The sequence below is a fragment of the Pinus tabuliformis genome, chromosome X (genome assembly GCF_031772625.1).
Source record: "Pinus tabuliformis cultivar Carrire ecotype Pingquan chromosome X, CPIR1, whole genome shotgun sequence".
In the NCBI taxonomy this organism is placed as follows: Eukaryota; Viridiplantae; Streptophyta; class Pinopsida; order Pinales; family Pinaceae; genus Pinus; species Pinus tabuliformis.
In genome coordinates, this window is record NC_142308.1 from 1,752,445,090 (window position 1) to 1,752,471,653 (window position 26,564).

Consider the following 26,564-nt stretch of genomic DNA (forward strand, 5'->3'; position numbering starts at 1 on the left):
AAGCAATTGAGCTTGTGATATTGGGCTCTTGCAATTTGATTATGAGTGTTAAGAATAATTTTGACTAGCAAAACTTCAAATATTTAGGGTGATACATTATTGCTTAGGATGACGAGTGGTATTGGTTTGAAACTTTGTTTTGTGGAAAATTTATTTTGATCCAACTCTGAATTCTTCACTCTAGTTGTATCCATTTGGGCGAGTGGGTTCTATAGAAGATATATATTTGCTATTGGGAAGTGAGCTTTCGAATGGTGAGATTTTTAGCGAGCTCCTTAAAAGGGAAACACATTTTGAATGGAATTTGATTGGTCCAACTATGGCATTCACATGGGTTTTTTTCTCAAAGCCCTAAGGCCTTAAGAGCTCTGTCACGTGGCTTGGTATGCAAGCTTAAATATGCATTAGGTTTTAATTAAAGGTAATGATAAGAGGGTCATTTGGTTGTAAGCATAAACGATATGGCATTTTAAACATAACCTGAATAATCCCAAGAGCTAAGCCAACAACTCCAAATGAAAAATAGATTTGTTATCAACTAATTAACGAGGGAATGGCTAATTAACGACCATGGCCATCATAACTAAGCTTGTAAATTAATGCCAGACAATATAAGCCCAAGGACCTTGAAGCCTTCAGGGCTTTAAGTCATAATGCACAGGGAAAACATGGTTAATGGTTAGGTAAAATTCATCACCGAAACCAAACTAAACATTGTTTTTTCAAGGGATGAATTTAATCACCAACCCAGATGGAAACTACACATATACATTTGCGTGCAGACACCAAAGGAACAAGGTAAAAATGGGAAAAAGCCAGTGCAGTCCACAAAGAAAACAAATGAAAACTGTTTTGTACATACTTGGTGAATAAAGGAGCTACAACAATGAATTGAATCTACACAGACAACCTCCAAGTTGCGTTACCAAGCTCCAAAAATAGTAAACCCTTACTGACCACCAGAATTCACTTGCAAAGAAACAAGAATTAATTACAAAATGACAAGAATGACAACATTGGAGGGTTTTGTGAATTGATAAGAATCAAAATGCTCAACTCGAGGTGGTGGAGTAAATGTAGGCATATGAAACATGCAGATTCATTAACTGAGTAATATTGCTAATATCACGTTTATGCATGCCAATTGTGTGTGTTCGAGTAGAGAAAAGATGAGGGGGATGAACACTATGCAACAATTTTATAATAGACATGAGTCAGATCAGTTCAAAGCAGTGAACCAACCAATCAAATAGGCAGAATAATGCCAAGTTGATTGCCAACTAATCATATTAACACAATTCTTAATCAACCACGTGAAGGCTCAAAATTCATGCCAAATAGGTCGGAGATCACATTGTATTAATATCATTGCATAGGTCTAATCACATATAACAATATAAAGTTTCCAGTGGAAGCTTGGTGATATGTTTTAGGTCATGTAATTATATCGACAATGCTCATCGAACATATATTAATCCCTGAAATATGAAACTCAATTGTCGAGGAATCATAACCCTACAACATAACACTTAAATGCAATGAATACCCTTGCTATAATGTTCAAGGTTAGTCAAGAATCAAATCAGTGCAATGATCCCACGTAACATATATGCCGAACATCAAAACATACCATAAAACCACAACTAATAATCACATGTAATCAATAGTCTGCACCATAAAATGTCTATCCATGGCCATGGTACATATATAAACAAGCTATAGTGTAAAAAACAACATCCAACCACAACATATGGAGCAAAACTTAGGTTATAACATTACATCATCCCACCTTGCACTTGGCCATTTTCCACATTGCACATATGATCAAATATTTATGTTTTTTTTGAAACCTATGACAAGCAACCTTAGAACAACCATCTTTATACAATGATTGTGAACCGAATCCTCTTCAGAAAAGCTTAATAGTTTATGGCCATGAATTCTCAAGAGGGATCCCACCTATTAGGTCTCTAAGAAATGATTATAGGAGGGCTTAATTATTGTAATGCACAATGGTTTGCAGGCTTAATTAGTGTTGCTCATCGTCAACAACATCTTGAGAAATTTGATCCCTCTCGACACATATAGATCCGAAGTTAAGATGGATCTAGACTAGTAGTAGTTTAAAATAAAGTTACAATTATTAATTTTATTTTTTAATTTATATGTAGTTTGGCCGAGTCAAATATTTACATTACATAACACCACATAACATAAACTTACAACATCTCTTCCATACTCTTTGGGCACAATTATAACTTATTTTAAACCATTATTAGCCTAGATTAATCTTCCATATTAACTTCAGATCTATAAGTTTATATCCTGACAAATTTGATCTTCTAGAGAGATATCAAATCTCTAGAGGTACAAACCTTTTCTCAAGTTTCACACACAAAAAGAAATTTGCATCTTCAGAAATTTAATCTTTTAAACACTTTATAGATCCATAGTTAAAATAAATCTAAACTAATTTAATTAATATTTATAATTTATATATATAAAATGTATTATTTTTGATATTTATTGTGAATTAATAACCACATTAATATATTGTAAACCCTCAATTAATTAATGTAATTAACTCAATTTAAAGAGCATGATTTCATTGTGTAAACCCTTGCCAAAACCTTAAAATACACATTTTTATTCGTATAAAAGCCTTACCGGCTCCTGTTAGTCTTTCATTGAGCGGCGATTAACGAAAGCACAGAGGAGGACGACGAGATTACTAACGGCTCCGCGTCTGCATCGTAGCGATGGTACTGCTTCTCATTTTATTTGTTTATGTCTCTTTGTCTGTGTGATTGATCTTTCGATTCTCTGAATTTTAATGAAAATTTTGTGATATCTCCTTTCACAGACTCAGAATATTACATTACTGATAGATTAGGTTTTGCCCGAGCCACTGTGTGCCGGCGAAAATAACTGCACGCAATTCGAACACGCGATTCCACACTCAGGCCTAGTCGATGCTTGTTTGCTATGCCGTTGTTGTCCCCAGAAATACTCTATAATTTGTTGTGATTTTAGGGCTTCAAGACGGTTGCTGCTAGAAGTAGTGTGCTAGTTGTTTCTATGTTAGTGTTTCAGAAGGTACGGCAAAATGGGAAGTCCTGGCGATTTTGAGCATTATCTTAAACTACATACGGCCATCCTTATTTACTATGTTTCAATGAGAAAAAACAATGTTAATTTTACCAACCTAAATACACAAAACCGGAGGCGCTGGTGTACTGCCTCTTTTGTCATTACTGTTTTACCTCTATGGACAACTAGAAACACGCTGAAATTCAATGATCTGCGTGGGCAGCTCTTAATAAAATGATTTTACAGTAATGAAACAAAAACTACAAATCAGATTTCAATAAATGCATGACAACTGTTCACCCTCCTTACTAAATAGAGATAAATGCTCAAAACAGGATATATACATATAGTATGTTTTAGCAGCATAAATAAGTTGTCCTATAACACAGGAGACCATTGATTTCGAACAGATTATTCAGTGGACTACGCTACGTTGGTAATGAATGTCAAATCAAACATCCCGGTAACAAGGAAAAGAACACAAGGAAGTATTGATGGCCTTTTTCAGCACTTGGACGCGGATTACACTAGCGGGCTGTTCCCAACTTTTTCTTATTGAAGCGTTAGGCATCTGCCAGCAGTTTGTTTTTTTTGGCATCCTTCTCTCCTGGACCTTTAATCCTTCTCGCTTACCACAACCATCATGAATTTCTTGCCGTCACAGTTCTTTGGAAGGAGCTTTGGATGCAGTGGCGAACAGTCTTCATTGGTGTGGCCAATCTTGTTGACACCTAATCCTAATCCTCAGGATTAGGTGAATTCATGTAAATAATTAAATTAGGAATGTGAACAGTCACACCCTTTTGTATATAACAATAACATACCTGATGGAATAATACGAATCATCTTTTCTGCATAATGGAGTTACTGCCGGCTTGACATGGTATCAGAGCTAGCTCTTTGTTTTTTGCTCTTATGCTCCTGTAACTCCTCTGTTTGCCATATCCCCTCAGGTCTGACATGCTGCCTCTGCCATATAACGCATCTGTCCATATTCCTTTCCAGTGCTGCCTCTGTCCATAACACATCTGTCCATATTCCTTTCCGCTGCGCCACTGCGATCTGTCCATAACGCTCTCTGCTCTGTCCATAATGCTCTCTATAACGCATCTGTCTCTCATAAGCCGCAACTTGTCTCTGACCGCATCGGAAACTGAATAGTTGAGGTTCTGTGGGAATTACTCCACTTCTCGACTGAATTGCACGTGGTTTGGCCGCTGATCAGTTGATCCACCAGCGGGTTCCATGGATCTACACACCATTCAACTGGTAGAAAGGCCTTCGGCTTGCGAGGATGGGAAAAGCTAATACAGTGCTAATACTCACTGATTTACGGTCTTCCCTACTCCTCCCCAGCCCATGGCCTTGCCTTCACTGAATACGTCTATGCTGTTCTGCTCAATGAAAATTATCTAAATCGCGGCTCAGGTTTTTCATACTAAATGATTCAGCTTCTTATTCTCGGTTGTTTTACTGTAGCGGATTCTCCTTGGATTCGATGGCTTCATAGTTCACGCTGCTGGCCTAGCACACTGCAAAATTTAATTCCATGCTATGACAGCCAACGTTGAGTTCTAGAGCGTTTATTTTTTGTGTTGAAGGGGTCGTATTTCTATTGCGTTGGGGTATTTTATTGTTGCCTGTTGTAATATGTGAACGTTGTCTATATGTGAACGCTGTCTAAATAAACACTGCTCTTTTGTACGCTGTCTATTGAACGCTGTATTTTGGTACAAGAACGTAAGTTTTATGCACAGGCCCATTCCTCTTGTTGTTTGAGGTGGAGGATTTTGGTACCAGAACGTAAGTTTTGGTTTATGCACAACCCCATTTTTGTAGAGCAAGTGTTGCACTGTCATCTTTGAGGAGTGTCCCTGCTTGACAGAGCAGCTTGTGACCTAGACTTTGGTGAATTTTAAACTCGTGTGAAAGGATTGGGCATCCCATGCTGTATACTGCGCATGCATTGAATGATTTTTATTGGTAGCTGTGTACATTTTTGAAAGTCATTTTCTGTCTGTGGATTGAAGTTGTGATGACAGTGATTCAATGGGTACATGAAAATCTTATGTTAGAAATTTTAGTGGACGATAATACCCTTTGAGAATGACCTTTTGAGTACATTTTTACTGTATATTGGCAGAAGTATTTTTTTTCTATCAGCAAAAGTTTTTTTACAGAATGCATTCAATCATATCCATGGTAGGAATAGTTCTCACTGGCAAGGAGAACTATCCTGAATGGTCCCGGATGATAAAACACACCCTCATTTTCAATGAGTTGTGGAAAGGAGTGTGTGTCGGAGAAGGAGACAATGACGCAGTACAGTCTACCTCAGACAAAGAACTCGTTATTTGGGAAAACAAGAACAGCAAAGCTTATGCATTAATCACAGCATCCGTAAGTGAAGAGGTGAGTCGTCATATTTCGTCATATTCCACTACCTTTGAAGCCTTACAAAAGCTAAAAGAACTCTATGACTCACATTCTGCACTTGAAGTTGTTCAACTCATGATTAAACTCTTCACTCTTGAACTGCAAAATAATGATTCTCTTTCTCTTGCATCTGAAATAAAGTCTATAATGCATGATATCAATTCCACTAAGGTTGAGCTGGATATCCCTCTTATTGCTTTTCTCAAGGCACTTTATCCTACTTACTCCAATTATCTTGAGTCTTTGCAAGCAAATGGAAATCTCAAAGATATAACCTTTGACTCTCTTGTGAAAAAGTTTGCTGAAAGAGAGAAAGCTTTTGGAAAGATGATAGCCCCTGAATCTTCTGAAGAGACTGTGTGCCTTGCTCATAAAGAAAGGCATCCTGCTCAAGATTCTACAAGAGGAAGAGGTGGACGAAGAGGAAGAGGAAGATATTTCAGAGGCAGGGGGGGCAGACATTCTCAAGGAGAAAAGGCAGATCTACACTGCATTCGCTGCAAAAGAAATGGATCACATGATGCCTCTACATGCAAGCTACCATGGGACAAAATTGAGCAGAAAAGAAACCAACAGAAAGGTAAAGCTGATGATACAGACAAAGGTAAAGCACCTGAATCCGCTCACTATGTTGAGGCACAATGTAACATTGGAGTAAATGAAGATTTGTTTAATGCTTCACTTGTTTCCTGGAAAAATGATTGGTTGCTTGATTCAGGAGCAACCTGTCAGATGACTCATAGAAAAGATTTTTTTGAAGATTTTACTGACAATGTTGATGGAGCAGTGTACTTTGCAGATCAATAAAAGATCAAGCCATCAGGGCTTGGCACAATTAGGCTTAAACTGCTTGGTCTTCCAGACTTTCTTCTGGATCATGTTCTATATCTCCCACAACTCAATAGAAACTTGCTGTCCTTGGTCCACATCAGCCAGCAAGGTCACTCCATTCATATGTTTGATGGCAAGCTTGAGGTAAGAAAAGCATCTAACCACTCACTTGTCATGAGGGGAATAGAAGAAGAAAGACTTCTCAAACTGCAAGGAACCTCTGCTCATGCACAACATTTCTCATACAATTCTCATCATGAAGAAGGTACACTTCCATCAAGTTTATTATGGCATGCTAGATTGAGACATTTGAACTATGACAGTCTCCGCTTATTGAAGAAAAATGGTGTTGCTGGTTTGCCTACAATTCCTAGAAAACTTAAGCAATGTGATGCTTGCATTCTAGGAAAGCATAGCAAACAGTCTTTTCATGATTCACATTCAAGAGCACATAGGAAACTTGAACTCATTCATTCATATTTATGTGGTCCAATGCTTGTTCCTTCTGCAAATGGAAATAAATATATTATGACATTTATTGATGACTACCCCAGAATGTGTTGGGTTTATTTATTGAAGAACAAATCTGATGCTTTTCAAACATTCAAAAATTTTCATAAATGGATTGAAAATGATGTACAATCTCATATTGGGTCTATTCGCACTGATAATGGAAAAGAATACACATCAAATGAATTTGAAAACTATCTTCGCCAACATGGGATCAAACATTAAACAACTGTGCCTTATAATCCCCAACAGAATGGTGTGGCTGAAAGAATGAATGGAACAATCTTGAATATGGTACGATCCATGCTTTTCTTCAAAAATGTAAAGATAATGTTTTGGGCTTATGCTGTTCTATGTGCTGCATATATAAAGAATAGATGTCCATCTAATGCTATAAGAAACAAGACTCCTTATGAAATGTGGTATGGACATCTTCCTTCGGTAAAACATCTCAGGCTCTTTGGTTCTACCTGTTATGCTTTGATACCAAAGGTACTTAGAAACAAACTTGGTGCTAGAAGTCGTAAGTGTATCTTCCTGGGGTACTCAAACACCTCCAAAGCATACCGCCTCTATGATGAAGTAAATAAAAAGTTTGTTGTATCTAGAGATGTAATTTTTCTTGAATCATCCAAATCTGACAATGTTGTTGAGCGGCAACTTGATCGCTTGGATAGATTCGCAAAAACAAAATCATTTCAAGAATTTGATAATCAGATTCCACATCTTGAAGGGGGGATTCCTATTCTAGATCAACATGTGGAATCTTCTTCTGAAGAACACTCTCCCCCGAATGAAACTCCAACAACAAATGATGCTTTAAGTGATGTAATTGATAGAATTGGGAGACTCAATCTTGATTCAGTCCCAACTCAATCAACAGAGCAACCTGTACCATCTCAGAAAGGTCCCCCAAAGTGGCTGACAAAGACACTTGAAAGTGTTCATCCTGATGAAATTGGAAAAACAGGAACCAAAAATTCAAACCGGCAAAATGGAGGTGATGTAGATGACTCTAATTCACCTGTTGATATGGATGTTTCTTATGATTGTGAATTAAACTTGTCTACAGATTTTGAACCAACTTTCTTTAAAGAAGCTGCTTCTCATGATGAATGGAAAGAAGCGATGCAAAAGGAGTATGATACCCTCATAAAGAACGACACTTGGAAGCTGGTTGATCCTCCATTAGGAACCAAACCAATTGGCTGCAAGTGGGTCTACAAGAACAAGTATAAAGCTAATGGCTCACTTGACAAGCACAAAGCTAGGCTTGTGGCAAAAGGTTTTGCACAGAAGGAAGGGGTCGATTATGAGGAGACTTTTGCCCCCACAGCAAAATGGGCCACCATTCGGACACTCTTTGCACTAGCAGCTCAGAACGGTTGGAAAGTCCATCAAATGGATGTAAAAACTGCGTTCTTGAATGGAGATCTAAAAGAAAATGTTTTTATGTCCCAGCCTGAAGGATTTGCTGTGAAAGGACATGAACATAAAGTATACAAACTTGTGAAGTCCTTGTATGGCCTCAAACAAGCACCGTGAGCCTGGTATGAAAAACTAACTGAGCATCTTTTGAAACTCAATTTCAATCATTTTGATCTTGATGATGCAACTTTATTTGTCAAGAAAGTTGGCAAAACAGTTGTATATCTTGTGGTATATGTAGATGATCTTTTAATGACAGGGAACAATGAAAGCTACATTGCATCCATAAAGAAGGAATTGGGAAAAAGTTTTGAAATGACTGATTTGGGCTATGTTCATTACTATCTTGGCATTGAAGTAACCCAACATCCAAAGTCCATATTTCTTTCTCAAAAGAAATACATTGGAGATTTGTTGAACAGGTTTGGCATGACAGAGTGCAATCCTCTTACTACTCCAATGGAACAAAACTTGAAGCTCACATCTATTGAAGGAAAGGAATTTGAGGATGCAACAAAGTATAGACAACTTGTAGGAAGTCTCAACTACCTAACTACCACCAGACCAGACATTTCATTTGCTGTTGGAATCCTCTCCAGGTTTATGCAAAAGCCTTGTGAGGGACATTGGTCTGCTGCAAAAAGAGTTCTAAAGTACTTGAAGGGAACTCAAGACTTTGGAATCAAGTACACACAGGTGGATGACTTCAGTTTAATTGGATACTCTGATTCAGACTTCGATGGAGACAAAGAAACTGGGGTATCTACTTCAGGATATGCTATGAGTCTTGGATCAGGAGCTGTCTCCTGGAGATCACGCAAACAATCAGTTCCAGCAGATTCCACAACAGAAGCAGAATACGTGGCAGCAGCTGAAGCAACAAAAGAAATTGTGTGGCTCAGGAAAATTCTTGAAGATTTGCAGGTAAAACAAGTACAATCAACTCCACTCATGATAGATAACACCTCTGCAATAAAGTTGGCCAAAAACCCAAAGTTCCATGATCGAACAAAGCACATCAATATTAAATATCATCTGATCCGACATCATGTTGAGGCCAAAACAATCCATCTCCGTCATTGTTCCACAAATGAGCAAATTGCAGACATCTTCACCAAAGCGCTTGGAAGAGGAAAGCTTGAAAGATTCAGAATGATGCTTGGGCTCACCAACATCCCTTCAGATTAAAGGGGGGAATGTTGACACCTAATCCTCAGGATTGGTGAATTCATGTAAATAATTAAATTAGGAATGTGAACAGTCATCAGGAGATGAACTGAACAGTCACACCCTTTTGTATATAACAATAACATACTTGATGGAATAATACGAATCATCTTTTCTGCATAATGGAGTTACTGCCTGGCCTGACAGCAATGACTGCATTGTTTAGGAGCCATCTCTCCATCTGCATGTTGCTTTGCCCGGGCTGTATGGAAAGGATTCTTTTGCTCCCTGAATACTTGCATGTTCTTCCCTTTCATCTCAATATACAGGGCTTAGCCTTGTCTAATGTTCGTATATAAAGTAATCCCAGTTGTGTTGGATATAGCTGCGAGGGCCTCCAATGTGTTTGATAAGCACACTAAATTCATCTTCTGAAATGTTACCGGGTTACCGGGTGCAAGCCCCGGAAGTGATGATTGATGCTATGTGATTCGTTCTCCACATTTCACTAGTTTCAATCCCACTTCTTCACCCCTGTGAGCATCACCCGATGCAATGAGTGCTAAGTGAACTATTCAAAAATCATGAGAAATTAGTTAGTTACGACTACCTCTCATGGAAATGGTCATACGTTTGAATGACTTACTTAACGCAGTGGAATCCCAAAAATGATAATATAATGCACTGCGTAAATCCCCCATACTTAAATTCAAAAAGAGTCAAGGGATCTCTACTTGAATGGTTCATAAGGCACAATACTTGCTAAGGTTTTGCAAATGGGGTAGCAAGCTAAGTGGGCTTGATTGTGGGGAAAACTCCATAGTTAAGCGCGCTTGAGCCAGAGGAGTTCTGGGATGGGTGACCTCCTGGGAAGTCCTGGTTACCGGGTGCAAGCCCCGAAAGTGATGATTGATGCTATGTGATTCGTTCTCCACATTTCACTAGTTTCAATCCCACTTCTTCACCCCTGTGAGCATCACCCGATGCAATGAGTGCTAAGTGAACTATTCAAAAATCATGAGAAATTAGTCAGTTACAACTACCTCTCATGGAAATGGTCATACGTTTGAATGACTTACTTAACGCAGTTGAATCCCAAAAATGATAATATAATGCACTGCGTAAATCCCCCATACTTAAATTCAAAAAGAGTCAAGGGATCTCTACTTGAATGGTTCATGAGGCACAATACTTGCTAAGGTTTTGCAAATGGGGTAGCAAGCTAAGTGGGCTTGATTGTGGGGAAAACTCCATAGTTAAGCGCGCTTGAGCCAGAGGAGTTCTGGGATGGGTGACTTCCTGGGAAGTCCTGGTTATCGGGTGCAAGCCCCGGAAGTGATGATTGATGCTATGTGATTCGTTCTCCACATTTCACTAGTTTCAATCCCACTTCTTCACCCCTGTGAGCATCACCCGATGCAATGAGTGCTAAGTGAACTATTCAAAAATCATGAGAAATTAGTCAGTTACGACTACCTCTCATGGAAATGGTCATACGTTTGAATGACTTACTTAACGCAGTTGAATCCCAAAAATGATAATATAATGCACTGCGTAAATCCCCCATACTTAAATTCAAAAAGAGTCAAGGGATCTCTACTTGAATGGTTCATGAGGCACAATACTTGCTAAGGTTTTGCAAATGGGGTAGCAAGCTAAGTGGGCTTGATTGTGGAGAAAACTCCATAGTTAAGCGCGCTTGAGCCAGAGGAGTTCTGGGATGGGTGACCTCCTGGGAAGTCCTGGTTACCGGGTGCAAGCCCCGGAAGTGATGATTGATGCTATGTGATTCGTTCTCCACATTTCACTAGTTTCAATCCCACTTCTTCACCCCTGTGAGCATCACCCGATGCAATGAGTGCTAAGTGAACTATTCAAAAATCATGAGAAATTAGTCAGTTACGACTACCTCTCATGGAAATGGTCATACGTTTGAATGACTTACTTAACGCAGTTGAATCCCAAAAATGATAATATAATGCATTGCGTAAATCCCCCATACTTAAAGATAGCTAATTTTCGGAATTCGGCATTGTAATCTTGTAGACTGTCATGACGTTGCCTGAGATACTGCCATTGAATTTGCTGTCCTCTGACAGACGCAGCTAGTTAAAATTTCTCGCAAACCATATCTTTGAAGTTTGAAGTTACGCTACAGCTACATTCCTTTGCTGTTGCGAATGTTGGCAGTAGGTCTCCCACCACAGGGGAGCATGCTACAGACAGTTTAAGGCACACAAAGGTAATTTTTTGCACATCGTTATATTCTTTGGCTGAAATAAACCTCAAGCTGCCTTTAACCAATTATTCAGTTTTTCTTCCTATACTTTCCCCTCAAATTGCTGAATTTTGAGCTTTGCCCCCACTGTAAACAGGCTTAGCCACACTTGTTTGGAAGGAGTCTTTCAAACCAAGTCAGAAGTCCCCTGCTGTAGGGCTTTGAGACTTGCTTCCATCCAAGTGAGTTTTACATCAGGAGATACATTTTCTTCCTTAATTGGAGGCGTCTTCTTAACTCATTTGTTCCAGTATTTTTTGGGGCCAGAAGGACAGGAAGAAATACAATGTATTCACTAAAGAGTGACCGAGACAAAATCATTACAGATTAGAGCCTTGCAATCTGGCACCACCAGCAATATCCACCTGCTCTGCTTAGGCCTGTGTCCTCCTGACTACAGCCACTTCCTTCTCTGCCTAACCTACTTGTCTACCCCTACCAGTAAACTAGCTAACCAAAAGTAAACACCCAATTGTTTTGTTCGAATCTGATTTTGACGATTCATTATGTCAAGGTGTCTTCTGTTCCCACATGGCTGAAACAACAAGATCATTAAATCTTAGCATTTATAATCTGGCCTTAGCAGTTATAGTCGTTTCCTGACTTCAGAAATTGCCGTTGATTCTAAATGCCCATATGGAGGGGCTGCATGGATTATGCAATATCTTAACAGTTAGCCCATTGCCAGTTTGTGCAATGATTAACCAGAAACAACTGAAAGTTCTTAAATTTACTGACCAAAAACCTCCAGATTAGCATACAAAGCTGAAAGCAACATTATCTTTACTACTTTGGTATTGATGGATCTTTAACTGTTGCTTGGGCTGGGATCGACTTCCCTGGCTGTGCTGTGCTTCCTTGATGTAGTCTGGTCTATTGCCTTTTTGAGCGACATGGATTGTGCAACATCTTAACAGTAAGCCCTTTGAAAAAATTTGTTCAATAATTAACAAGAAAAGACTGAAGTTTCTTAAATTTACTGAATATAAAACTTTCAGATTAGCATACGAAACTGAAAACATCATCATTTCTACTTTGGTATGGATGGATCATCAACTGTTGCTTGGGCGGAGATTGGCTTCCCTGGCTTAGCTGTACTGCTTGATGTAGTCTGGCCTATTTCCTAGTAGCTTGCCCATGCCCAAGGATATCTGCCTTTTTGAGCTTATAGATGACAACTCTGGTAAGGGATATTACTGAGTTTATTATTTTTTGGTCCATTATCTGTAGAAGTATTTTCAGTTTGTGCCGGTTTCTCTTCTGCAATCTCACTCATACTTGCATCTTTGCTATCCTTCATATGCCTGAAATCATCTTGAAAGGACTCAATCAACTTACGTTGGTTCACCTGGTCCTCTTCCAGACTGTGTACAACTACCTCTCAGTTTACCTCCATTTGTTTGAATGCTTTCCCTACCCTTGCCAAAGAATGGTCTATTTCTTACTTAATAAAAGTGGCAAAATGAAAGTGCTCATCCTCTGTCTTGACCATCCAGGGTCCTGTCACATTGCATGGGACCTAACCTTTGCTCTCCTTCGACCTGCCACAAAAGTCTGGTATGCTTATTCTACTTCTGTGGCTGGCATATCTGGATCATATGTGTAACTTGGGCCTAAGCCTGCTCTCCTCCCATCTGCCACAAGAAGTCTGGCTTTTGCGTGGCTGCTGACACTTCTGGATAATTGGGCTGTAATCCCAGCGTGGTGAGTTGCTTCCAAAGTAGGGATTGTCTCTTCAACCTCTACCTCTGGCTCTACCTTTACCCTGTGTGCTCATTGCCATTGGTCCTCTACCACTTCCCACATTTTCTCTCTTCTGCCAGCATTCACAGCTGTTGCTCAAACTCCCAACATGGTTGAGGTGTAGACGGGAGTGCCTTCCATTGCTAGCCTGAGAATGATATGTCCCCACTGAAATCAGCACAAGGGAAGGGTTGGTCTTTCACCCACATTAAAACCTGGACGGAGTAAAGATTTGATTGACATTTATTCTTGGGTGGCTGTGCAGGAATGATATATGAAAATTATAATGATGATTATAATGTCAATTCCATTCTAGCTAACCTCCCCCTAAGGTGTTCTTAATAAGTTCCTTAACAGAGACTATTTTAAAATTGATTTTGCCTTCCAATCCTCTGCTTGCTTCATACTTTCTAGGGACCAATGTTCTGAACATGAGTTCAATTCCCTGTCTTTAGAGGCCATTTTTGAAAACGAGTCTGCCACCTGATTAACTCCCCTTGTTAAGTTATGGTATGTTGTTCTATGCTTAGAGCAGCTTACTTCTTTTTATTATTATAATCCACAGATTAGCAATCACATGTACATTAAATAAAGTGCAGATAGAACATTAAACAATCGACAGAAAACAAGCCAAGACAAGAGACACAAGATGTGGCGGCTAGCCAAGGACAAACCCCAATATGCGGGAGCCCTTTGATCAAATCTTCCTTTATCTTCAATAATTCAGCAGAGAGAAATAGTACATAAATCTGATTTACATCAGCAGTAGCAAACCCTAGATCAGCTCTAAACTAGGGTAGACAATATCTTGCAAACCGACCATCGGATCAGCTTGATTCCTTCACCAAAAATGTGGCCTTCTGAGGAGAGTCAGTTCCACTTACAACGTAGTTCTGAGAGAGAGTTTGATGGTCAACGCTGGTCAAACTTCCGATCTGCAGTTGCAGCCCTAAATTTTGCATTTTCCTTCCACACGTGTGAGAAGAGTACCTTTCTGCGCAGTAGGAGAAGAGCCTCTTTTCTGCGCAAGAGATAGAGAGAGATGTGATGAGATGTGAGTGACAAAATGATGAAAAGACCTCCTGTATTTATATACAAATGTTGATGATGAATAGATGCGTCTGTTGGGCTTCTGAGCCTACATGAGTCGCTGGTCGACTTGATAATTATTCCATAATCAAAATAAATTCATATCTCCATAATTACTTATCGAAATCGGATGATATTTAGATCAATCCTACACCTCTTGACGAGAGGAATCTAATAAAAATATTATCAGTGATGAATAAGATGACCCACATGGAGTTTGGCCCTAGTTGCCAATTTTAACACTCCCTCTCAACTAGTGAGAACTCTATCAATAATTCGTCTGTTGGTCGCTACTATTCATGTATCAAATGCACTGCACTGTACAACTTGACCCCTGCTCTGCTATGCTCTATTCTACTTGCTCTGCTCTGTTTTGTTCTGCCCTGTTCTGATCTGCTCTGTTTTGCTCTGCTCTGCTTTGTCTGAATTATGAAGAAGAATAAATGATCAAGGATGTATCATACCATCCTCCACTGGCTCAAAGTCAGTCTCAGAGTGTGTACCACTGGTTCCAGACCAGTCCTCAACCTACTCGAAGTCAGTGTCATAGTGAGTACAACTCCTACCATTGGTCCCAGACTAGTATCATTGATCCTAGATCAATGAAGGTCATCCTAGCATAGGGAGTACGGTAGATACAACGATGCGTCCATCGGTACTACTATGGTCCCTATCTTCATTTCCTTGCTCATTGATTAGATGAGAGGTACTTCCCATGAGTCCCATACTGCATGGGTAGGATGCCTTGACAGGAAAACTAATCAATCCTGTCCACAGGAGAGCGAATCATCTTGTCCCACAGGAGAGCGAATCATCTTGTCCACAGGAGAGCGAATCATCCTGTCCACAGTCGTCATGGAGAACACATCATCCAGGCCTCACAGGAGAATTAATCATCCTGCTACACAATCGTCATGGGGAACACATCATCCAGACCTCACAGGAGAACTAATCATCCTGCTACATAGTCGCCACGGGGTGGCACAGGGAAAGTTTTGATTCTTTTACCCTGTACACGTACACCACCAGGGAATGGTGGGTCACCCTGTGGTCATATGTCGCTCCAAGAAGTACCCCACGCCCCCTCAGAGCTGCCAGAGCTCAATACATCATACAGGTCCCTCATCAGAGGGTCTTTGAACGACACCAAGTCGTTCTCGGAAAGTCAGGAATTTGACCTTCCCTAGGGGCTTTGTCAGAATGTCGGCGACCTGTTCATCTGTACCGATATGTTGGAGCCTTATTGCTCCTCGCTGCACCATATCTCGAATATACTAGTACCTGATATCGATATGCTTGGAGTGATCGTGAAATACGTGATTCTCTGACAAATGAATCCCACTTTTGTTGTCACATAGGATCACGGTGGTATCCAATGTAAATCCAAACAACTCACTAAAGAGCTTTCGCAACCAGACTGCCTCATAGGAGGCCATGCTAGCAGCAATATACTTTGCTTCGACGGTGCTCAAAGCCACTGACTTCTGCTTCATGCTCATCCAGGATATCGAAGCAAATCCCAAGGAGAAACAACACCCGAAAGTGCTCTTACGGTCCACCACATTGCCTGCCCAATCAGCATTAGTGTATCCAAGTAGTCTCACATCTCCGGCAGTGTATCTTAACCCATAAGTAATTGTGCCACGAAGATATCTTAACAGATTCTTGGCACCAATCCAATGTATGTGGTGAGGTTCAACCATATGTTGACTCAACGTGTTGACTGCGAAGCATATATCTGGACGGGAGTTCACTAAGAACATTAATGCTCCGACGAGTTGACAATACTCGGTGGCATTTCGTAAAACAGGTCCAGCAGCGCTACTGCTTAACTTCTTAAAGTCAAGCTCCATCGGGGTAGTAACAGGCTTGCAGTCCACCATACCGAATCTTTCCAATATCTTCACCACATATTTTCCTTGAGATAGGAAAATTTCCCTTGGCTTCTGCCAGACTTCAAGTCCTAGGAAATAGTGCATCAGTCCTAGGTCCTTCATTTCAAATTCAGAAGCCAACTCCCTCTTACATTTGTGAATGAGAGGGTTTGCACCTGTTAGAAAGAGGTCATCCACATACAACACTAGTATGAGGCTTGTCATCTTCAACCTTAAAGTAAAGGTTAGGATCGACTTCACTCCTAGTGAAGCCCAACTTCATCAAGTAGCTATCGATCCTCTCATACCATGCTCGAGGTGCTTGCTTTAGCCCATAGAGAGCCTTCTTCAACCTGCATACATGAGATTTTCGATCATAAATCTCAAATCCTTCGGGTTGCTCCACATATACCTCTTCTTTGATCGAACCATGCAAGAACGCGGTCTTGACATCCATTTGATGTAGGTTCCATCCTTGTGAAGCCGCAAGGGCTATGATCGAGTGGATGGTGGTATATTTGGCAACAGGTGCAAATATCTCGTCATAGTCTATACCTTCCTTCTGGGAGAAGCCACGAGCGACAAAACGAGCCTTATACTTTTTCGTACTTCCATCTGCTGCATGCTTTATCTTGTAAAGCCATTTAGAAGTGACATCTGTCTTGTCCTGGGGTCTGGGAACTACTTCCCAGACATCATTCTTTATAATAGATTCATATTCTTCAGTCATAGCAACCTTCCATACTTGATGCTTGACGACATATGAGAATGATGAAGGCTCATTTTGTATGATCGTGCTCATGATGGTTAGGTATCCCTAATATTTGTTAGGTTTCTTACTTTCACGGAAGGTTCCTCAGGGTGCAGTGTGTCCTTTAGCATCATCGAGTAGCCCCCTAAGCCAAGAGGGCCTCTTCCTAGAAAAGGAAGGCTCAGGTGGATCAATGGGAATCCATGGGTTCATCCACATCGGGGCATTGTTACATCATCTTTTTCTTCTGGTTCCCTGGTGTCAGCTTCTTGAGAGCTCCTTAAAGTAGGAAGATTGTTCACCTTGCTGAGAGCCATGTCTTCGTCAAAGGTGACATCATGACTAATCACGACTTCCCTTTGACCAGCTACATAGATTCTATAGCCCTTAGTATTTTCACCATAGCCCACGAAGATTCATTTCTTTCTAGATGCACCCAATTTATTCCTTTTCTCTTTCGGCACATGAAAATATACAGGGCTTCCAAAAACTCTAAAGTGAGATACGTCAGGTTTCTTATCGGTGAACATTTCTTCAGGAGTCTTGGAACCCAATGCTTGATGAGGGCATCTGTTTTGTACATATACGGTGGTGTTTGCAGCTTCGGCCCATAAAAACTTCGAAAGTCTTTGATCATGGAGCATGGCATGGACAACTTCCACAATCCTACGGTTCTTCCTTTCCGCCACACCATTTTGTTCAGGAGTGTATGGTGTAGTAGGCTCCCTCTTAATGCCAACTTCTTTACAAAAGTCATGAAACTCGTTAGATTCATATTCGGTCCCATTATTAGTCCTTAAGATCTTGATCTTCTTTTTGGTTTGATTCTCGATCAAGGCTTTGAAGTGTCGAAACCAAGAGAACACTTCATCCTTCTTTTTCAAGAAGTATATCCAAGTCTTTCGAGAATAGTCATCTGTAAAAGTAAGGTAATATGAATATCCTCCCAAGGAGTTCACAAGCATCATACCAGTTATGTTTGAGTGAACCAACTGTAATATATCGGAGGTCTTGTTTTGGCTTGAGGGGAATGGTCCCCTTTTTAGCTTTCCTTCGGCACATCCCGAACACACACCTTCTTTCTCTACTCGGAATTTAGGCATCCCTGTTACCATTTGTCTTACATCGGGTAGAGCTTTATAATGAAGGTGGGCAAACCTCCGATGCCAAAGTTCGGATTGAAGAGATGTGTCACATGACACCTAGCAGACTTCCACCGACCTGATATAATGAATCAACTCGAAACCCAAGAGTAAAGGCATCTTTAACATTGCTTTTCCATACACGTACCTTGCCATTGCTGAAGGTCACCTTGTAGCCTTTGTCTTCCATTGCCGAGATGGACACCAGGTTCTTTTTGAGGTCAGGTACATATAATACATCCTGTAAGTGGATCGTATTACCTTGATTCAATTTAAGAGAGACATTGCCTACACCTTTCATGGGATATTTCATATTATCTCCAAGGACAATTTCTAGGTTAGTTTCTTTCTCTATCAGATTATGGAGAACTTATTTGTAACCAGTGAAGTGCCTTGAGGCACCACTATCAATAAGACAATTGCCCAGTGAGTCTGGAGGAGCAGAGGTAGATAGAGTAACTGGTAGATAATATTCATCCTGTTTATTGTCAACAGTGTTAGATTCATACCTGGAATTTCTAGCCTTCTTGAATGGTTGTCCTCTTCCTTGATTTCCAACACTCCTTTTACCTTTGCTATTAGATTTGCCATTCCTTTGATTGCCATGAGAGGGATTTTGATCGTCGTCCTGGTGAGAGTTCCTTCTATCAGGGCATTCCCTTGCATAGTGACCTGCTTTATCGCAAATGTAACATCGTCCTTTTCTTCCACCCTTAGGTCCAGCCTTTCTTTTTTATTTAGTCCCAGAATTATTTCTTTTCTTAGCATGAGAAGAAAAGGCAGCAGGAGGACCTTTAGGCATGGGCATTTCTTGCTCTTCTATCCTTGTTTCTTCTTGAATGCATCTTGCCATTAATTCCTCGAATCCAGGAATTATGTTATTGTTGAGAAGAGTAGTCCTGAACACGTACCATTCGGATGGTAATCCTCCAAGAGTCGTGAGTGCCATTTCCCTATCAGTAATAATCTCCCCAATAGATAGGAGATCGTTCTTGATCTCAGTGATTCGTAAGAAGTGTGCTTGCATACTCTCCTCTTTGCCCTTCTTAATTTCCTTCAGCTTATTTCTAAGAAACAAGACTTGATTTGCATCATTAACTTTAAATAAACTCACCAGTCTATCGTAGATTTCCTTGGAGGTGTTCAGGTCGGAGATGTAGGCCACCAAACACTTGTCGATAGAGTCCCAGATAATCTTCTTTGTTTTGACTTCACCGGTTTTCCATTTGTCCCTGGCAGCAGCGGGTGCATTTGATGGAGGCTCGACAATATTGCCTCTCACATGGTCCAACACTCCTTGATCTTTTAAGGTTAGATCGAGAGACATCTTCCATCTGTGATAGTCAGACTTCTCGCAGAGCTTGTCTTTGGCAGGGAAGAGTGTTGAGGACCCCATAGTTCTTTTAGTATAGCCTTGCCAATCTTCTCTTCGGTGATTGCTCTTGCTCTTGCTCAGGCTTTGTCTTCACCTCAACTTTGATACCATGTTAAGTTATGGTATGTTCTATGCTTAGAGCAGTTTAGTTCTTTTTATTATTATAATCCACAGGTTAGCAATCACATGTACATTAAGTAAAGTGCAGATAGAACATTAAACGATCGATAGAAAACAAGCCAAGACAAGAGACACAAGATGTGGCGGTTAGCGAGGGACAAACCCCAATATGGGGACCCTTCGATCAAATCTTCTTTTATCTTCAATAATTCAGCAGAGAGAAATAGTACATAAATCTGATTTACATCAGCAGCAACAAACCCTAGATCAGCCCTAAACTAGGGTAGACAATATGTTGCAAAACGACCGTCGGATCGGCTTGATTCCTTCACCAAAAAATGCGGCCTTTTGAGGAGAGTCAGTTCCACCTACAACGCAGTTCTGAGAGAGAGTCTGATGGTCAACGCTGGTCAAACTTCTGATCTGCAGTTGCAGCCCTAAATTCTACGTCTTCCTTCCACGTGTGAGAGAAGAGTCCCTTTTTGTGCAGTAGGAGAAGAGCCTCTTTTCTGCGCAGGAGAGACAGAGAGAGATGTGATGAGCTGCGAGTGACAAAATGAGGAAAAGACCTGTATTTATATACAAATGTTGATGATGAATAGATGCGTTTGTTGGGCTTTTGGGCCTACATGAGTTGCTGGTCGGCTTGATAATTATTCCATAATCAAAATAAATTCATATCTCCATAAATACTTATCAGAATCGGACGATCTTTAGATCAATCCTACACCTCTCGACGAGAGGAATCTAATAAAAATATTATCAACTATGAATAAGATGACCCACATGGAGTTTGGCCCTAGATGCCAATTTTAACATCCCTCTTATCTAATTGAAGTTTTAATTGTTTCCTTTGCTTATATTATCTGACCTTTTAAGTACCATGAGTCTTTATCAACGTTTCTCTTTTCATTATATCTATTAATTACTTTGAATCTCCCTCCATTATCACCTTCTTATGTTTTGCCATTTTTGCTAGTCTGATGGTTTCAAAGAGACAAGAAGCCTTCCCCTAACTGTTGGTTGTACATCCAATATTTTCAGCTAGTAAGGTTATGAAGTTTTTATTCATCAATTCCTTACTAGCCCACCACCCCTCCCTTAGTTGGGTTACCTTTTGAGGCTTCATCAAATTTAAGTGTAATTAATCCCATAGGAGTTGTGGTCCAATACTTATAAAGCCTACATGAGGTCTCCATTGGTTGTCTTTATTGGTGTCCTTAGTTACTACAGTGGCTGCCTCTTAGAATTTGTGGAAGAAATTACACCAACGTCGATGGAAAAATATTAAAATTCTTTAAAGATTTTGCAATGAGTATCCCGGTATTACTTGTCTTTTTGAGGTAGCTTTTCATTGTTTTGCCTTCGATGAAATTTGTTAATTTTAGGTATGTTCTATGCTTAGAGCAATTTAATTCAATTTTCATAGTTAGCTCAATGTCTTTTCCAGATTAGCAATCACATCAGCATTAAAGTAAACTACAGATAGAACATAAACATAAATCACAGAAGACAAGCCAAGACTAGAGGACACAAGATGTGGCGCTAGCCAGGGACAAACCCCAATGTGGGGAAACCCTTGATCAATTCTTCTTATATGTTCTTCAATAATTCAGCACAGAGACAGAGAGAGAGATAGAGGTAGTACATTTACAACAGAAGTCAACATTTTGACTTATCTAGATAAGAGCATAGATCATCTCTAAGATGTTACATGAGATCAGTTGAAGACATGCTGCTTCAACTGATTCTCCAAGGCGACTCCTTCACCTATCATTGTGCTAAATCTCGTCATCATGCTGCACCTCACCGTGCTGCACCACGCTGCACCCATCATCACTATGTTGCATCTCATCATGCTTCACCAATCATGACTGTACCCTGTACTTGCTGCACCAAGCATCATTGCTGTCCCAAGTACTATTGCTGCACCTAGCTGCACCATGTACTTGCTGCACCTTGCTGTTGCTGCTATCCCATTGTGTCACTGCTGCACAATGTCGTTGCTGTCCCATCATAGTTCTGTCCCAACATGTTGCTGTCCGATCATTGTTCTGAAGCTGATCATGTTGCCACACAACTGTCCCAAGTGGAATGCTGAACCATGTTGACACACAACATGTCTCATGTGCTTGCAGCACCATGCTTGACTTAGCATTGCTTTGCTATCCCATTTACTATACAGCTGTCCCTTGCCACTGCTGCCTAGATATATAGGTGTAACTGCTGTCCCTAATAGTCATGCTATACCTTTCTGCTGTCCCCTTAGCCTTGCGATACCTGCTGCTGTCTCATGTGTCTTAGCAGCACCATGTAGCCCAGCTGTCCCATTTATTAGCATTGCTGCCCTGGGATGTTTGAGTCCTCAAACTCTCATGCTGTCCTTGTTTTGAGGGTCACCTACAGCCCACCTTTTCAGCCGTATTATGCCTGCATCTAGGGCACCGTAGGTTAGCGTTAGGGCTCCCTTTAGACTGCGTTAGGGCTGCCTTTGGACAGCATTTAGGGCTGCCCTTTAGACAGCGTTTAGGGCTCCTTTTTGGACAGCGTTATGGCCTCTCTTTGCTGTGATAAGATTCCTCCAAGACTGTGGTTAGGGCATGCTTCCTTGACAGCGTTTTTGCCTTCTTCTTTGACAGCGTCGAGGGCTAGGGCATCTCTTCTAGGGCAACTCCCTTAGTCTTCTTTCCTCCAACGTCTAAGGCTTCCACTCCTAGATTTCTCTTCCACTAAAATCCAAGACAAGTGGTGAGAAATCAAAATAGAAGTGTGTGTGAGAAATGACTTTCAAGTCATTTCCTTTTATACTAAAACGTTGAGCACATGTGGGGTTTATTTGGTTGCTGGCCGACTTTGACGAATTGTCTTATAACACAAATAAATTCATAACTTCATGAATACTTATTGGAATCGGATGATCTTAAGATCAATCCTACACCCCTCGATGAGAGGGATCCAAGAAAAATATCAGCTGCCATAAATAAGATGACCCATATGGAGTTTGGCCCTAGTGGCCAATTTTAACAAAATTGATACCCCAGTTTTGTGTCAAACAAAGAGAGGCAATGGAAGCCAACTGGCCCTTGCTTGAAGTGAACTTGGATAATTGAAAAAGTGCAAATGGCCACACGTGACTTATGAACAGTTAGCTTCGGAACCTGGGTAATGCCAAGTAGTAATTTCAGCCTCGCGCAAAATGTGTTTAGGGATTTCATGTTTCATTGATGGTGGTGCTGCTTGACCCCATAGGAAAAATTGGGGGCCAAAGTGACCAGACTTAATTTTTGCTCGGGACCTGTTTTGGTGCACCAGTCAGACTTGACACAGGACATGTGAAAGACTTGCCAGTTGATCCACAATAACTTGACACACTGTAAAAACATGAATTATATATTTTAATGAAAATTTATGTTTTTTTACATTTAATTTAGATAGGACATCAACATCATAACACTGAATATAATGCAAAATTAACATATTGAAGTACACAATTTAATCAGAACAACATATATCAAATCACCATTGAGAACTGAATGAAGTTACGGAACCAAAATGTGCAAAGTTCAATCCATCCTATGTCAAGAGTCAAATCTGATATCTTATGACAAAATATTATAAGACCATAATAAATATATCAACCTAGGAATTAGTGCCGATAGAGCCCTCCTGTCCATTACCTTGCTTCATTGGTTTTCTCCAATCACATTAATTCATACCTCAAATTTTTTGGCTCAGCAATCACACAGAAGATGCATTGGTATTGTCCATGTCACTGACAGTAAAATCTGCTGCCTCATATATGAAATGAGTTAGAAATCAGGTTTGAACTTTGAACCGTTAAACCTAGCTGGGTTTTTATAGAACTGATTTGATCAGCTTGTGTGTGACTGGTTTCATGGTCTCCATGGGGGAGGAGTGGGGATTTGTTTGATAGTCTGTACCCAGGAAAATGTGAGGGTTTCAGTGCCAAACCAGCTTATTTATTTATTGGCCTTTTCCAGGGATGGGATGCTAGTTTAGTTTTCCATTGGATGCCTTCCTGTTTATTTGTTTTGTATGAATATTATTGTGAATACTTTCTGATCATTTCATGGTAATGCTGCAGACAAAACGTACTAAGAAGGCTGGTATTGTTGGCAAATATGGTAACTACATTCACCCATTGCATTTTTGGGTAGGTATGTTAATGTATAAATGGAAGGTCATCATCCATGACGTGCATTTCTGCTGCATTCTTATTGTAGGTACTAGGTATGGTGCCAGTTTAAGAAAACAGATCAAAAAAATGGAAGTGAGCCAGCATTCCAAGTTTTTCTGTGAATTCTGTGGCAAGGTTAGTTCTAATTCCGAGTATTTTGGTGAATTATGTGTTAAGGTACCACTCATTTATGATTCGTCTTGTGATTTTTATCTTAGTATGTTTGTTCAGCATTTCCCTTTTGGTATTGGATGCTTAAAGCTATAATGACTTGGGAATGTGTACAAAGAGAGTTTTCAAAGCTTTGTAAATGCCAAAATGGAATTAATCTTGGCAATAATAAAATCTCTTTACAGCCAAAGCATATAAATAATTTTGTAGTTTATCATATTTTGTGCTGACCTTCATTGGGTAATTTTAGTTTGTTCGAACCTTGTGTAAATGATATGGATGCTTTATATAATTATATTGTACAGTTTGCAGTGAAGAGAAAAGCAGTTGGCATTTGGGGATGCAAGGATTGTGGGAAAGTGAAGGCAGGTGGTGCCTATACATTGAAGTAAGTAAACATTTTGTATCAGGCTTCTTTAACTGTATCAGTTACCATCTCACATTTATGTGCACTAGCCATTATGATTATGATCTTCAAAATATGCCTTGTGGGTTTTCTTAATGTTACTCATGTACCGTTTTCTTGTTTCAGTACTCCAAGTGCTGTAACAGTGCGCAGTACTATTCGGAGGTTGAGGGAGCAGACAGAAGGATGATCTTTTGTAGTTGTTTTACAGCGTCTGATTTTGAACATTTGTGAGCTGAAACATGAAGTAAAAAATATTAACCAAATCTTTTTTAAAGAGTTGATTTTATCATTGAGATGTGGGGTACTTTCAAGCTAATCTGTAATCTTTTACACCTATAAATTTTTCTGTTTTCTTTTTATAAGTAATAATGAGAGGTTGAGGGAGCAGACAGAAGGATGATATTTTGCAATTATTTTTCAGCATCTGATTGTGAACATTTGTGAGTTGAAACAGGAATTTAAAATTATTAACCAAATAGTTTAAGAGTTGATTGTCATTGCGATGTGGGGGCACTTTCAAGCTAAGCTATAATAATCTTTTACATCCATAAATTAGTCTGTTTCTTTTGAAAGTAATAATCAGATCTTGAGAGTGTTGAATGTGTTTTGTTTTCATCTAAAAAAGTTCGGCTGAAAATGAAATTGTGAAATTTTGTAATATGACAGTGAAAACTCAAGCTAGTTTCCGGATTGTTTATTCATCTCAATGCAGGTTTCTTCAGTAAGGTTTGAAAAATTAGCTGTTAACTTGATTATTTTGGAAAGTCTCTTTGGTATCTGCCTGAAGTTTTTGCTTTCGTGCCTTTTCTTCATCGGATGTGTTCCGTTCATGTGTTTGTTCAGCCAGTTTGACATGTGATAGACAATATCTGAACCCTTTTTTTCGTGTATCTTCATTATATATCATGTTACTATCACTAAGAATGGTGTCTAGAGTAGAGTTAAAGCTGCTGTTTTAGTTTGTTGTCTTTTTTTTTGTCTTTTAGAGTACGGATCTTTCTGGTCTCCTGTGCCAAAGCAGTATGGCCTTTAAATATTCAAGGCATATGTGAGCTAATATAAGATCATATTGTAATCTTTGAAATAACTTGATGAACTATTTAGCAGAGTTTATGGTGCTGGATTGATCCGGATGTTTATTTTTGCATGGATGAAATCCTGTACGTCTCTGTAGCCAATAGACAAGGCTCATTAAGCATTGTTGCAAGTATGTTATTGACATGTTGAAGTGCCATTGAGACTTAGAAGATTTAGACTTGTATGTCCTATCTTGGTGTGATGATACCTGTGGAGGTAGGCAAAATTTCCATTTTCTTTAACTTGGATATATATTCTATACGCTTTTGAGAGAATTTATTTCAACCTTTCAAATAAGATAGCAATCACATTCACATTCATGACATAATAGTAACACTTGGATTCCCTGATATCACGTGGGTCAGAAAGTCATTGAAAACTATGAATGTGTTTGTTCCCATGGTTTTGGAGATATCACTTATTATTGATTTGTGGGTGACTCAACAAGTGTAGCATGTTGGCCTTTTTTTGATATGTTATTGCTAGCTCAAGAAGTGGAGAGCTATTTCTTCTCTTCATTTCTATATATATGTTTGTTTTCTCTCTCTCTATACATATATAATTATTTTTTTAAGAAATAAATTAGTCTCTTCCAACCCGAGGGTCAAAGTGAGGTTGCGGGTACCAGGCTTGTCCACAAGAATGTTAACTTTCTGACCCACAAGGCTCTAGGCGAATACAACAATTTCTTAGGCACAAAGCCATTATAACAATAATTATCAATGGATTGTAGTTCATCATGTCACTAGCAAGGATTTGAACTTGGTTGGAGAAGATAATATCCTTTTTGCTCAACTACTCAAGATAATCCCAATTTACTAAGTTTTGGGCATTGGGTATTGCTCAGTGTTAATTTTAGGTATGTTCTATGTTTA

General features: G+C 39.7%; 1 protein-coding gene across 2 annotated transcripts; it reads left to right on the forward strand.

The window, feature by feature from the left end:
- The first annotated feature begins 2,642 nt into the window (after nucleotides 1-2,642).
- On the forward strand, nucleotides 2,643-25,109 carry LOC149146807 (large ribosomal subunit protein eL43). Of its 2 annotated transcripts, XM_089446921.1 has the most exons (5): nucleotides 2,643-2,762; nucleotides 23,940-23,979; nucleotides 24,079-24,167; nucleotides 24,509-24,591; nucleotides 24,736-25,109. In XM_089446921.1, the coding sequence occupies exons 1-5, from the start codon at nucleotides 2,760-2,762 to the stop codon at nucleotides 24,797-24,799; spliced, it is 279 nt and encodes a 92-aa protein (XP_089303047.1). In that variant the 5' UTR covers nucleotides 2,643-2,759; the 3' UTR covers nucleotides 24,800-25,109. The 2 variants fall into 2 exon arrangements, with proteins under 2 accessions (XP_089303047.1, XP_089303046.1); XM_089446920.1 differs by lacking the exon at nucleotides 2,643-2,762 and having other exon boundaries at nucleotides 23,916-23,979.
- The last annotated feature ends 1,455 nt before the right edge of the window (nucleotides 25,110-26,564 follow it).

Coding starts and splice junctions, on each gene's coding strand:
- LOC149146807 (XM_089446920.1), top strand. CDS start 23,925: ATGGTAATGCTGCAGACAAAACGTACTAAGAAGGCTGGTATTGTTGGC. Junction 23,980..24,078: donor TGGTATTGTTGGCAAATATG/GTAACTACATTC, acceptor TTCTTATTGTAG/GTACTAGGTATGGTGCCAGT. Junction 24,592..24,735: donor GGTGGTGCCTATACATTGAA/GTAAGTAAACAT, acceptor TTCTTGTTTCAG/TACTCCAAGTGCTGTAACAG.